Source organism: Gallus gallus, chromosome 5, assembly GCF_016699485.2.
Source record: "Gallus gallus isolate bGalGal1 chromosome 5, bGalGal1.mat.broiler.GRCg7b, whole genome shotgun sequence".
Taxonomy (NCBI): domain Eukaryota; kingdom Metazoa; phylum Chordata; class Aves; order Galliformes; family Phasianidae; genus Gallus; species Gallus gallus.
Genome location: NC_052536.1, coordinates 2,060,772 through 2,075,757, shown reverse-complemented (window position 1 = coordinate 2,075,757; position 14,986 = coordinate 2,060,772). Strand labels below are relative to the sequence as shown.

Below are 14,986 nucleotides of genomic sequence, written 5' to 3'. Positions count from 1 at the left end.
AGGCGCACGCCAAGCTATTCCCCCCATCACAGTTCTTATACGTGAAATCACCCTGGCTACATCTACTGCCACACACAAACAGCAACAGAAAAGGGGCTTATCTGAAGAGGTGACAGATTTGTGCTCCGAAGAAAAACCACTGCAAGTCCTAAGAAGCTGAGGAAGAAAGGGAAAAATCACATCTGAGGCTGAAGTCAGAGCGCTGCTGAGCGGCTGCTGTGGTTAAGGAGCCAGGATCTGCTTACTGTTTTGTAATGATCACAGGAAACTTTACTTCTCCCACGAGCAGGGATCTGCAAGTTCATACTGCTTATTGGCATAATTAACGCAAACGCATGCTGCTGGAGCCCAGCTCACTCTTCCTTCTCAAGTGGTCTGCAGCCAAATGATGAAGCACGGGGAGGCGTGCGAGGGTGGTGGGGTTAATTTTAGCCCGGGTCATGCAGGCATGTGGTCAGATTTCTGTCTCGGCTACATCCCACTGCAGCTCCTTGCCCCCAGCCCTGCTTCCTCCAAGCCAGAGGGTTCCAAGGTTAGAAAATTTGGCATGCCTTGTTTCTAGCTCCCATCAAGTCTTCTGAACTTTTCCAACCAGATCAGGGTAATTTTCTCCTGTCAGAGGAGGTGTCAAGTGGAACCTGCTGTTCCAAGCAGCCCCTAAAGCTTCACTGTGCTTTTTTCACCCAGCTCACAAGCCTGCACGACTCCAGCAGCACCTCCTCTGGGCAGGCTCAACCCAGGAAACCATAACTGCTGTTCTGGACTCTGAGAAAGAAAAGGTAAGGAAGAAAAAAAGCTGAAAAGGGCAGGAAATCAAAACTGGCTTGCCTCGTAGTACCCTGAGCACAGAATCATTCCTCTAGCCCATTTTCTCCTGATTGCTTTCAAAAGAAAATAAATTAGGATTAATTTACCAAAACAATGCTCACGGTTATGTAGTAATTGCAAAGGAAAATAAAATTGGTCTCAAAGGGATATAACTATAAATCATTTCAACTTCTAGTAATGTGTGAAGATTAAAGTTATCTGATTTGAGTAGTGAGGACAGAAACATTACAAAGGCTTTTTTTGCTTATTAACAAAAGCAATTTGCCGTGGGGATTAAGCAATGACAAAAATTGGCATTTGACTCACATTCCTGAGACCCAATGCTAACCCACTCCAGCCAAGGACACAACAGCATTCCCTCTGGCCCTGGCTCAGTGGGTTGAGCTCAGCCCATAGCCAACACTGCTGCTCTTCATGTAAAGTCTCACTCAACTCAGTGCCCAGGGTGCTTCATGAGAGGCAAGACTTCTGAAGTTGGCAAAGCTGCCAAGTGGAGAGAAGGCAGAGCCTTCTGAAACGTGGGAGGGCAGAAAGTGGGATGGAACCAGCAGATGGATGAAAATCTGCAACCACCAAGCAAGTGGGGTGCAAATTCTGGAGATGGAAGGACCAAAGAAGCAGCAAGCAGGCCCCAAACCCGAGCAGCTCTTCGCCACACACTTCCTTCAAGGATGTGCTCAATTGCTTTGAAGGAGCTTAGCCACACATTTAACTCTTCAGAACAGGAATACAGTACTGACACTGAGCATCAGAATATTAGGTATTTCTTTCCGTGTTTCCTAAAGGTTATTAGTGGCAGTGAGAAGAACAAGAAAAGGTCAATCATCTTTTTAAAAAAAATGTGTGTGTGTGTGTGTGTGTTCTACAAATGCTTGTAACGCTCCTCCATCCAACACTTGTGCTCTTGGGCACTGTCAGAAGTGGGACAGTGGGCTATGCAAACCGTAGGTGTGACCTACTTCCGAAAGACTTCTTTTTATTTTAAGCTGCGTTCTTACCATAGTGAAAAATACTTGGTGACAGCAGAGCTTTCATTTGCATGGCAAAGACTGACTCCTGAAGGGGCACACCAAGGCAAAGAATCTCAGAAGGGTTCAGCATCCCAACCAGAGCAAGACTGCAAGAGTTCCATTCCCATTTAGCCATCAAAATAAGCAGCCACGTGTTCAGGAAGTGACAGATGCTTTTGAAAAAGCTAAACCAATACCAGATTTCTAGCGTTTTAAATCCTTATTTTCACTTTTCACTCGGGAAGAAGGAATATACACATATATATTTGCGTAGACAGGCAGATAGGCATAGACACTCTCCACAGGTATCTGGCCCCAAATGTTTCTGCCAACAATATCTGCAGATAACATCCTTATATATGAAAATACTACCAACCAGTTATCCATAGGTGGCAGCATTTCTGTTTCGTTCTGCCATTTACTATATTGCTATGCCTATCAGGTATTTGGAGACAGCAAAAAGCTCTCTGCCCACTCTGCAATCCCCAGGGTTTCACCATATTTTACACTGAAGAATATGGTGCTCTGCATAAATTGCTCCTGCTGAGAGGCTACCAAATCTTATGAGTTTTTTTCCCCCAAACAACAACAACAACAACAAAAAATAAAGTGCTGAATTAATTTCCACAAATATAATAAACCTAATGTAATTATCTTGCAGTCAGCCATCTGTTTCACAGATAGAAATCTAACTGAATCTTCTACTGGCTGCTAACTTCCTAAATTAAATTGTCCGTGCTGACCCTGCTTTCAGCTTAGTTCCTCCTGCTTCCATTTAAAGGGTTTGGAGCACTCTCGATATAATGATCTATTTGCCAATTATATAGTTATAATACAACTGGGTGGGTTTGAAGCTGCACATTTGTCAGCAGATGAAAATAAAATGTGCAGAAAAAGGCAGCACGACTACTGATGAAGCAAACTGTGGGAACACAGGAAATAAGTTCTCACGTAAGATGGTACCCCTTCTTCCACCAGCCTGCATAATGAAAACTGATACCTTTGCAGTCTACTTAAATGCATTTGTATATTTATGAAGAGTTTAAGAAATTCCTCTCCTAGCAGGAAGTAGCTGCAAGTAAACAGAGTCTAAGTCTATATAAAGAGGATGACCATCTTTGTCCCTGCAGACATGTGCAGACATGCTGGCCAAGACGACTCTGGTTACCCATCCTCTGCCTCTGGGATAAAGAATGATCTGCATACCATGAAGAGAAAAATTCTGCTTCTTCACTTGGGCACTGACCTAACACATGGCTAGGGAAAGCAGGCAGGGCACCAAACCCAGAAAATCCTGGAGGCAGGATGCTGGACTCAGGAAACCATTGGCATAATCTGCCACGGCAAATCCCATGCTCCTAATTAGAGAGGTTCACTGAAGTGACTCAAGGCCCTGCTTTCACTGATCTGGCTATTAAAAATCAATGCTGTAGCCTTTCACCAGAATTTCTCATATGGAACCTCTAACAATCTTCCACAGCAGAAAAAAAAAAAAAATCATTCCAGCAAAGAAAGTAATCGTTGCTCTGCTCCTGAAATTGTATTCAGAAATATATATAGAACGCCATCCCTTAACAGTACTGTCAAGAGGCAGATCATTTATTTTGAGCACAAAGGATTTTACCAATTCCCATTAAACAGCTTTCTGTTAATTACTGAACAAAACAGTCTACAGGGGTGCATAGACATTATACATTTGACTTTTTTCCTTTAGATTTTGTAAACTCTCTTAGTTCTCCTTCAGACAAGAACATTTATGTTGGTACATGCTATATATATATATTGAAGTGCTCACAAAGGATGCAGGTGTATGTATGAAGCATGTATGCATGAAGCTGAACATGGTTTAAAGCAACATCAGACAAGAACACTGGCCTCGCTGCAGATAAAAATCATAGCTGGTAATCATTCAGGAGGGCAGAAGCTACCAGTACAGAAACAAGGGTTATGGACATAACAAAATGAGTTACTCTTCTGCCTGGAGCAAGGCTTGGAGGAATGCAGAGCAAAGATAATAATTTAAAAAACAAAACAAAACAAAACACACACAAAAAAAACCCCAAACATGCATGCATACATATATTTTAAGTTAGAGGCCATTTATTTTTGGTACTCAGGCTAAAGAGAATCACAGAATGGTTTGGGTTGGAAGGGACCTTTAAGATCATCTACTCCCAGCGCCCTGCTATAGGCAGGGAAACCTCCCTCTAGACCAGGTTGCTCACAGTCCCATCCAGCCTGGCCTTGAAGAGCACAGTATAAAACTTGGGACTGCAGCAGATGAATCAAATGGGCAGATGGTTGAGCCATGAATGAAATCTAAGAGCTGGTAGCACCCTGCAAGCCAACTCGAGGGCAACTCAGATCATGGGCATCGCTGTAAGGGACCTTGATGTGGTGAATGATGGTTATAGACATGCATGACAGCGGCACGCACTTGTCCCTTCTGACAAAGACCAATAAGGACAATTTCTCACTGAACTACGTAAGAGCTGACAAAGGCAGCAGCTGCTCTGCTGCATAGGGCAAATTTATATTTAGAGAAGCTAGGGAAAACAGTTCCTTACAGAAATTCAGTTCTGCTCATCCACTCTGGATCCCAAAGCTACCTTTATACAAGCCATTGACAACAGGTTGGCCAAAAAGGTGTTTTTTTGTTTTGTTTTGTTTTTTGTTGTTGTTTGTTTGCTTTATTTACACCTAACATTACACTGTCATAAATCTTGCACTTTCAAGCTTCTGATCATGAGGTCACCCTGAAGCAACCACAGCCACAAAAGGAATCTGATCAGGATAATGTTGATTCAGCCTGATACAGAGCCTTTCAACTCAATGCTAGCAAAGCCAAGCTTACTAGGACTGGCACCAGCACCCACCCCCACCACAAAATTAAACACAATTAGCATCAGTTCTGTCTAACCAGTAAAGCAGATGTCTAACAACATAATAAACCTGTAATTTTTACACAGGTTTAAAAACAACCCTCTCCTTTCCATTATTTAGCAAATGACCCACGGGCCCCCAAATGTGTTGCATACGGCTTTGTGCTATCTTGAGTCTCCCTTATTCTCTAATCAGTCAATTCATCAGCAATCACTTGTCAGCAAAAAAACCCACAACAGTGAGCTTGTTGAGCAAATGTCAGAGAACATTAAATTAACCAGTCAAAGATCAGCAATGAACAGCTGACACCACACTGAACCCAACACATGGCCTCATTCACATTATTGTTAAGCACATGTAGCCAATCCTGCAATCACTCTACCTTCAACATGACATTAAAGGATCTTTATTATTTAGAAAACAAAACAAAAATTGCCTGAGAACGGACAGAAAGCCTAATGCTAAGTAAAATTGTTGCTTTTATGCAATTAGATTTAAGGTACTGATGTGGGAGCAGGAGACGTAACTGCATGCATTCCTTCTCTCTCAGCAAAGAAAACAGCAAATCAAGATGTATTTCAATATTTTTAACACAGGTTGTTGAAGAGAAACCCTTAGGAGAAGCACCTCCATGAGTAAGCTGCCCAGAATGCCATGTGTACTTCCTCCTCTTATTCCTTGAGCACAAGGAATCCCATCTGGTGGTAGAGGCACCAACCATGGTGGTGTTCAAAGAGCGTTTGGATGTTGTGTTGAGGACATGGTTTAGCGAGAACCATTGGTGAATGGTTGGACTGGATGATCCTGTGGGTCTTTTCCAACCTTAGTGATTCCATGATTCTATGATTCTATCTCTGAAGCAATGTTCTCATTTCACTATGCCCATCACCCTTCTCAGCCTGGGTCTTATCTAGGTAATGCTCCTTCAACACATTCATACTACACACTTGTGTTGCAGAGGCACATTGTACAACACAGCTGGGGTCTCAGTTGAACAGTATAGACTAGAGATCAAAATAATGCTTTTCTAAATGCCCCAAATTTCCCTTCTAAATTCATATTTAGTCTTGAAAACAAAACATTAGGCCAGAACAGACCAAGTCTCCAAACATCTCATCCTCTAGAGATCCTTATAGCCTATATACGGCGGAACTTCTCCTAATGTAAACTTCCAACGGAATGGCTTATAATAATAAACCAAAACCAAACAACAGATATTTCCACCTTCAAAACTGAGAAATATGTATCAGAGCTCAGAAGAACAAGGTAACAGCTGCATGGCTCTGACCAAACAAAGCCAGAATTCAAGTAATTTCTTGAAAATGCTGAGGTTACATACACTCTGTATTGAATCCAGTGGTAGTCCAATTTTGCCTTCCCTCACCAAAACCATCTTCCCTCCTTCACTTCCATAGCAATTATCCTATCAAAATACTGAACAAAAGTTACATGGGCTCATTTTCCTTGGATAACAGGATTAGGATCATTACAACAAAATCCAGTAACTGCCCAGATAATCTCTACAAGGAATTTGTTATATTCTCCAAATAAAACTGTGCCCGTTTCAAAAATGAAGCAGCAGATTCTTTATGACAAATAAATACACTGAAAAGCTTATTGAAAGGGAATGGCAAATACGGCAAGGGTGACAGAGCACTGGAATAGGCTGCCCAGAGAGGTTGTGCCATCTCCTTCTATGGAGATACTCAAGACCCAGCTGGATGCCTACCTGTGGGACCTGCTGTAGGGTTGAGGACTTGAGAAATTACAGAACTATAGAAAAGTGAAATAAACTTCAGTTTATTTAAACATCACACATTAAGATGTTCTTTGCCTGGGAACGTCCTGGAAAAGGAATAGAACAGCTAGCAGACACGTCAGTAAAAATGCCACAAATGCATATGAATAGGCTGTGCGTATGTCAAAGCAGATGATACTGGAGCAAAGTTTTGGGACCACCGTCCACAGAGAGCAAGAAAATGCATGCCAATTTGCTTTAACGTTTCACATCTATGAACACAACGACAACATTACATTAATCAGTAGTCTGCAACCGTAACGTCTGACATGGATTTCTAAAAGAAAATCCCTCCACCTAACATCCCATCAAACACCCACCATCTGCACCTATCCCTCTGTGTTCTACAAAAAGGAAGAACTAGCACAAAAACACATGCCATGGGGAGTAAAAGAAATCATAAAGTTTTGTTTTTTTTTAATTGGATATAGTTTTTAATCTTCCCTCAGTGTCCTGTGAGGGACAGAAGTAAATAAATGAAAATCAAGCCGTGTTCCCAAAGGGCATCCTGTATCAGAAATGGAATGGGTTTTGAAGACTAGCCTACCCCAATCCTCTTTCCAGCCACAATCACAGAACAAGATTTAATGAGGCTCAAATCTCTACACTCGAATTCTAAATTAAGGAAGACAGAGTAATTGGGAAGATTTCAGAAAGCCTAAAATACGCAGTGTATAGCACCTACACGCACTTTTAGATTCGCAGATCTGAAGTTCCTCATGTGACTTTTTTAATGATATCCACAGTGAAATGTGATACAACTGTTTTTATAAGCTGTATGTTATGCACATTCAAGCATTTGGATGTTATTAAAACTGTCTTCCAGTTTCTTCCTGTGAGTCCTGCAATGACATCAACTTCTTGCTTAAATAATTCTGCTTAATATAACTGTGTATTTTTAACATTTATATAATACCTGAATGCCTATATACTTCAAGGTCTCTTCCAACCCCAAGTGCTTAAGAGACAAGAAAACAGGCTGTTCTTTCAACCCAATGGACCTCGTTTCTTTGAATTGATCTTTCATAAGGGGTATCACAGTTGTGTGTAATACTCCATACAAGGTTACCTCTGCTCCCTGGCAGCTCTGCTGCAATAATATCTCCTTATCTCTATGATAAAGACCTTTCCTAACACCTTTCCCACAATCCCACAATCTTATGACACTGCAGTTCATAGCCTTGCAGCCATTTCTTGGCTGATCCTCCTCAGGAAAAAGCAGCATGTGTCCTTTTAACATGCTGTATGCTTGCAAGCATTCATGTGGACAAACATTTAACTGTGACTAAATAGACGCATGGGAAATGCGTGATTATGTGCAGTAATATCTTTCAGAAAGATCCCAGCCTATGGAACAAAGAATTGCACTTTGCTATTTATTTCAACCTTTGTAAAGAGCTGAACGCTAAACCTTTCATCTACACATCTGTCTATGGGCTCAGGTTCCAAACATTTTAGCTTGGAAAAGCTCTGTGATTTGCCGTGGTCCAGTTCCAACATCAAGTCAATTATCAGCTGCAAGATACTACTACAACATGATTCAAATAAACTGCTTGTAAGTCACTAACACACATAGGAAAAGCTGAGGGAACTGCAGTGACTCTTTTCCTCAGTGAAAAGTATAGCTAAGTCAGCTAACAAAAATAGGTCTATTGACATCACAACTTTTCAAACCTCTCACCATCCCAGGCAATTCTTCTCTTGCAGTTTTTAACTTAAGCACTTGAAAATCTCTTCCAGAATGAAATGTTTCTTCCAAACAAGTACGTTTGCTTTGCTGTACTCTACACATTAGTCCAGAAGGCACAGTGAGATAAGAGCATTGAAGGAAAATATTTAATAGAAGGGGAAGCCACGTGTAAACTAGGATAGAAATTTTATACATAGCGATAAATCTTTTAACACTCATTTTGATGGACGAGGAACTGTTTGCAAGATCACATCCCAGGGGTGGTGGTCAACGGCAATGAGGTTCAGCAAAGCCAAGTGCAAGGTCTTGCACCTGGGTCGCGGCAACCGCTGCTGTCAGTACAAGCTAGGGGGTGTAAGAATGGAGCAGAGCCCAGAAGAAAAAGACTCTGGTGTACTGGTGGATGGCAGCTGAACATGAACCAGCAGCATGCTTCTTGCAGCCTAGCAAGCCAACTGTATCTTGGGCTGCATCAAAAGACGCATGGCCAGCAGGGTGAGGGAGGCGATTCTTCCTACAGGAAACAGAACGAAGACCTGGCCCACCACCTCCCTGCACCCTCTGATCCTCAGCAGGAACAACTCTCCCTGACCCTACCACTGAGGATCCTTACCTGTGCAAGGACATAGATGAGAAAACCTACCTCCTCTCAGCCCAAACGCTCATGTTCACATCTCTGTCTTTCCAATACGGATGAGACACTGATTGGGTTTACACTTAATACACATCCACACCAAGACAATCTGTTTACTGCTTTGAAAATTAGAATCTATGCAACACAGAGCTTGTAAAAGGGCTACAGACCTCTCAGATTTCAGAGGTATATTCACATGCTACAAGGCTGGGGGCTGCTCAAACCCAGGACGACTTAAAATTCGCATATGGAGGAAAGATGACACACTTTTTACAGCAATCTTCAATCACTGCAAAAAACAAGGTATTAACCCCTTGCAAACTCTCAAAGCCATAAAACAGTGAGTGGGACAGGTAACATTTAAAAAAAATAACTGTTTGCATAAGGTGTGTAGCTGACTCATTATGGTTAAACAAACAAACAAAAAAAGAGACAGAGGAAGGCATCAAGCTACATTTTGAAATTTTCTTTTGCTGGTGTCAACTGTCAAACAGGAAGAAAATCAGGTGAAAGCATTTGTTTTTAGGGGCTCATTGGCTCCGCAATGAGGAACTCTGGTGTAAAAGCAGCCTGCAGGTAGCCTTGCACACGTAAGCTGCTACGAGGAGGGGTGAACCACACAAACTCCACCTTTTTCTCCTGAGAGATGGCAATGCTTCAGGAAATGGGCACAGCCTATCAGCAAACAGGTATCTTGCTCTGAACACTCAGGGAGAACAGTAATATGCTCTAGTGAAACTGACAAGAAGACCATCAGGGTTCCCCAGGAAAGAAATCCAGTCATCAAAGCAATCTTGTATTAAGTAGGTAAGCCAAGAGTACCCTGCTTGTAGCAAAGGGTTGGCCCTCCCAGAGGTGGCTTCCAACCCCAATGATTTTAAACAACTGAAATAACCAAAGTTACCCTTAAAAACCTCTGTAAAGAACAGACAGCAATCTCCAGGCTCTGGTTACCCCTCTTCAACAGATGCACTGTTTGTCTTCCCTGCCTGTCTGTCTTTCAGGTGCCCTCAACTTGATTCCCAAGCTGAATTAACAGATGAAGTGCCTGAAATGAAGTGCTGGCCATGAAGGCAGTTACTGTATTGAGAACCCTTTTCTACACCCACAGAAGTGGTGAGCCCCATTTTTAATAACCTAATCAGAGCTAGACCTGATGAAGGCCCTCTCATGCTATGTTTTCAAGCAGTTAATGCTAAGTCCTCTTGGCTTCAAGTAATGAAGACGTGTCTGCCCTAAATGTCAGAATGCCCTTGAAACCTTCTTTATAAAACAAAAGCAAACACACGAACAACAACGGTACCTGTTTTATTACACCTCCGTGTGATACTAGGCTGTCACTCCTCCAAATGAGTCATGGACAGTATTCTGGAGGAGGAGTAAAGCCATGCTTTGTTTTGAACAGAGTTAGAGAACTGTTTTTGCATTCTACTGCTAAGGCAAGATCCTGATCCTTACAAACGTATCTGAAAAACCCTTGCTGAACCAGGCATCTGGGTACTCTGTGACAACAGAAGACAGAGGGATTTATCCACTGCTCCCTAAACAGCTCTACAGTGCAACAATGAAATAACCCCTCAACTGCGAATCTTAAGCAAAGCCCCACCAAGTGGCTGCCAGCCTGACCAGCTCCACCATTCCCAAATTATGAGGCAACAGCTGCCCTGTGGCATACAGGGAGAGGAGGCTGGTATGGGTTTCCCCACTTCTCCATCTGCCAGTCGGGCACAGCACTGCAGTGAGTAACTTGAACACTACGAGTTCACCTTCTGTCCTGCCTCACCCTGCTGCTGTTTGCTTGCAAGTGCCAGCAGCTGCCAGGTTGCTGGGTTTGCATTTTGTTCTCTTTAAAATGCAAGGTTCCTACAGGTGCTGATCTTGTTGGTCAAGCCCATTCACACGCGGTGTAAAAACCAATGCGCATGTGAAGACTTGTAATACACCTGTGCACACAGCTCTGCTGCTTCCCAAAGAGATCTCACCTCGCATGTGAAAGGGAGGCAGTGGGGCTCCCTGCAACGCCCTTCCCCAGGACTTGGCCGCTGCTGGAGCCAGGCCTGGGCAGCCCCCACACCATACTGCATATTTCCACTGTCAGCTCCCAGCTCATTATTCCCACAGGTACTCATGCGTGAAATATCTGATCCTGTGCAAAGAGCCGTCTGTCTACTAAGAACAGACTGCTCCTTAAACAAGATATGTTTATCACATCATCCGTTGCATGAAAAAACTTGAAAACAGAGGTTGTTAAATGACCACACATTTTTACGATTGTAGAGCCTGACATCAAGAGGTACCGGGCACCTCTGCCTCCCGCATGGATTTCAGATCAGAGCTGTAATAAATCCATGCTTTCCATTAGAAATTTCTCAGGAAATTCTTTCCTATCAAAACCGCATCAAGCTGTAATCTTCATTGTTTGAACAACCTGCCAGAGAGAGGGAGAGCAGCGCAGCGCAGTCTGAGGCAGGCACTGCTCTGCAGCCCGCCCGCTGCAGGGGTTGCTGCTCCAAAGAAGGCTCCTTGAGTTTGGAGCTGGGTTTAAATCTTGCTGTGGATGGCAATTCAAGCAGACGGGCAGGTGTGGGCTTCCCGGTCTCACTTCCACTGAAGGAACAGGGAAAGCACACACTTTCTAGCCATAGGGAGCGGGTTTTTTTGTTTGTTTGTTTGTTTAACTTCTCTGGGAAGAAATATCAGGAATTTGGAATTAAATCACCCAACAAACAGAACCCCAAAATGCTCTCCATTGACAGACAATAGAATTATTCTAGCACAACCGAAAGAGAGGGGAAACTTTTCAGGAAGGAAGTGCAAAAGAGACAGATAACAGGAGGTGAGGAGAGAGCTATCCATGCAATCTGCATTTCGGCTCTGGCTTACAAATAGGCATAAAAACAGATTAAACATGCAGAAGAACCTAAAGCAGCCTGAAGGACGAGCTGCGGAGCAGCAGACCCAGCAGCAGACCCAGCAGCCTCAGCCCGGCTGTTTCCTTACTTACAGGAGGGCTACCTCGCCTGGACAAAGCTCCCACTTCCTAACACGAAAAGAAAAGTGCTGTCCAAATGCCTGCGGTCTCCATAGAAACCGGAATTTCACCATCCAACAATACGCTCAGGCTCGGAAATGCTTTGTTTGGAAATCCTTACCAGCTTCATGGTGGTGGTGTTGTGCTCCCAGCGCCACAGCATCGCGCTCATGTCCGCAGCTGAGCACCTGCGGCAGCGCAGCACCCGCTGCACGCCCCGCTCCGCCTGCAGCGCACAGGTGGGGGCCGGCCATGCCGCGGGGTCAGCCCAGCCCTGCGCTCTCTCTGGGAGGACGCAGCCCCTCCTCGCTGGGGAAGGGGCTCCCTCAGCCCCGCGGGGGTTGGGGAGCTTGGAAAGTCGGCGCGGGAGGGAGCTGAAAGCCAATGCTTCTCCCAGTGGGCGGCCGCTCCGGTAAGCGTGCAGAGCTCTGAGCAAGCTGCGGCTTTGTGGGTGCCAGAGCGCAAAGGAACGGTCTGAGGCACGGCAGAGAACCGCAAGGGATTTCTCCGAAGTTTGTTAAGGGTACAGCAGTCTTTATCAGCTTTTAGTGCAACCCCGGCTGCTGCCGCTTGGATCTCCGTTCATACCTCATTTGCTGAATGGGAAACGGCTACATAGAGGGAAAGGGAGAAACGGAGAAGTGATTCAACACGTGGAACACCACGGATCAACGTCAGAAGCACCAACATCGCGTCTCAGGAGATCAGTAGGAGTATTTTGAATATCCAGAAGGGCTGCACTGGCAACAAGTGCTGCACTACACCACATTTTCTGTATTGAAGCTGCAGTAATTAAGCATCTGCAAAAGCCTTACTGAAGTCTTGTCCCTATCAGTGATGCTTCTGACTTGGACTGCACTCCCTAAGCCTGTAGCTGTTACTCTGTTTTTTCATTCGTTTGAGTAAAAAGCAGTAATTATTGAAACAAGCAATAACCATCTTCCTTCACTGCAAAAAAATTCCCCTACCAACTTTGGCAGCTTGACTAGCTATGTATGGAGAAAGAGCTACACGTTGAAAGAGTTTAACACTTTACATTGACAGGTTACATTTGAACTATGGAAGCAAAACTCCAATCCTTTCCTGAGAATAAAGAACTCTTGTTATTTCTCTTCATGCCAACACGGCCCAGAGCACAGCAACCTCTTCCCAGTCAGCCCCCACACGAGCAGGCACCCCACTGAAAGGTCACTCGTACTGCATTCAGCGCAGGGGAAGGGCTGCCACAGAAGAGGTATGGTCACCAGGAGGGTTGCGGGCTCACACAATGACCTGCTGACAAAGCCATGAATGAGTGACTGAATGAATGCACTGCCTGGACGCGAAGCCAAGAGGATTTGTGAAAGAATTATGTCAGAGCATCTCACCAGAGCTCACAGGGGCTGTTCTCTACTAGCTGAGTTTGAATGTGTCCCTCCCAGGATGCTGACAAAGTGCGAACATCACCAGGCCTTCCCATGGAAGGTAGGCTCAGACACATCCTAAGCCTCTGACGGGCTGTTCATGGTTTGCTCTGCCATGCTGGGTAGCCAAATTCAGCTCCAGTGTTTTCCCACATTATCCCCTTACAGGTCAACTGAGCACACTGAGTATGGGCAAAGATGCTCTCACTTCATCAGTCTGAAATATTCCTACAACAAAGCAAAGCTCCTCTGAGGCTAGAGAGTATAAGTTCTGTGCCTCCAGATTACTGTTAAAATTAAAAACATTCATTAAAAACAGTGCTTCTTTTAGAATTTTTTTACTTCATGGACTTTCCTAACTCAGTCTCAGTTTGGGATGAAGATCTGCAGCATCCCCATAGCATTACCAGGTGTAACTGGCATTATTTCTTCTATTGAAAAGTAAGAATGGAGCTGCCTTTCATCCACCTCTTTCCTTTAGGCTCCCCTGGCAGAATAAAAGAGATGGAGAAAATATTAGTTAACCTAGAGCTAAGTGAGACCTTCATGAAAGGCATCCAAATATCCCTAGTAATGTGCTCAACAATCCTGTTATTCACTTGTGAGCCCTCAATGACAGAGGAACATGTGGGTCTGCAGCACACCCAGCACTACTGAGACCCAGTCCTGGCTCCCTGTGTTGTCCAAATAGTGCTGCTGGGAAAAAAAAAAAAGAAAAAAAAACCAGGAGGAAACAGGTGTTGGAGACATTATGAATGAATTCAGTTCATACAGTCATTGTTCATGAAACACTTTACTATAAAGAACACTTAGGGAAATCCGGTAACTAATAAGGCATTGTTTGTCTATGAAAAATAGGGGTGCTAACAGCTTGCTCCACAGCCATCAAACAAAGTCACACTTGTACTTACCGTTACTTTTGCTTTTTAATCACAAGGAAGAGTTCTGCCAGGCACTTGCCTTCGTCTCTGATGACACACCGAGAGACATACGTCAGCTGTGCTGAAAGTGAGCCAACCACTTCGAAAGTACAGCATAAATGGAAATTATCATTAGGAAAACAAGCAGCCTGACTGAGCTACACAGCAGTCATTTTAGGTCCTGCTTTACCAAGCGAGAGGCCACAGAACATTCACAAAATTTGGGGGTGGCACATAATTAATGGGAGAAAATCACTGTTAAAGAACCTCACGTATGCAGACAATAGCCATGAAGAGGTATTCCAATATGACAAATACAAACCTGTAACAATGTGACTGAGAACGTCACAGAGCAAAGCATTTTCCATGAATTCAGTGAAGACGTGGGGATGTGCAAAGAGCAGGTGGTTATCCAACAGGAACAGGCTTTGTTGTCCACTGTATTCAATGCTGGTATGTTTGCAACTGTTCAATGGGATTACTAACTTTTGGAGAGGCTTCAGAGAAGAGCCACATGAATGACATGAGGACTAGAAAATGCATAGCACAGGAGCAGAATCAAAAAGCTCAGCCTGCTCCATCTTTCCAAGAAGAATATGGGCAAATAAGAGATTATAACACAAGTTAAAAAATGGAAGTTATTCAGGAGAAGTAAAGTGGAGTGTTTTATAGAGGAGGTTAGACTGAATCATCATATCACATTTATTGTCCTCTTACCCACTGCTCAGTACTCCTAAAATGAGTATGGGATTAAATGAGAACCCCCATGCAAAGAACTGTGTTTTAGAA

General features: G+C 43.8%; 1 protein-coding gene across 15 annotated transcripts in view; it reads right to left on the bottom strand.

The window, feature by feature from the left end:
• Positions 1-14,986, bottom strand: part of NAV2 (neuron navigator 2) — a 306,190-nt gene that overhangs the window by 148,477 nt on the left and 142,727 nt on the right. For 2 of the 15 annotated variants that reach the window (XM_004941324.5, XM_040701520.2), the window contains exon 1: positions 11,996-12,081. The exons of 12 other annotated variants lie outside the window; for them this stretch is intronic. In XM_004941324.5, the coding sequence (XP_004941381.1) occupies positions 11,996-12,046 (51 nt within the window). In that variant the 5' untranslated portion in view covers positions 12,047-12,081. Of the gene's footprint in view, positions 1-245; positions 391-11,995; positions 12,082-14,986 lie in introns of those variants that run through there. One more of the 15 variants, XM_015286246.4, reaches the window with a different exon arrangement.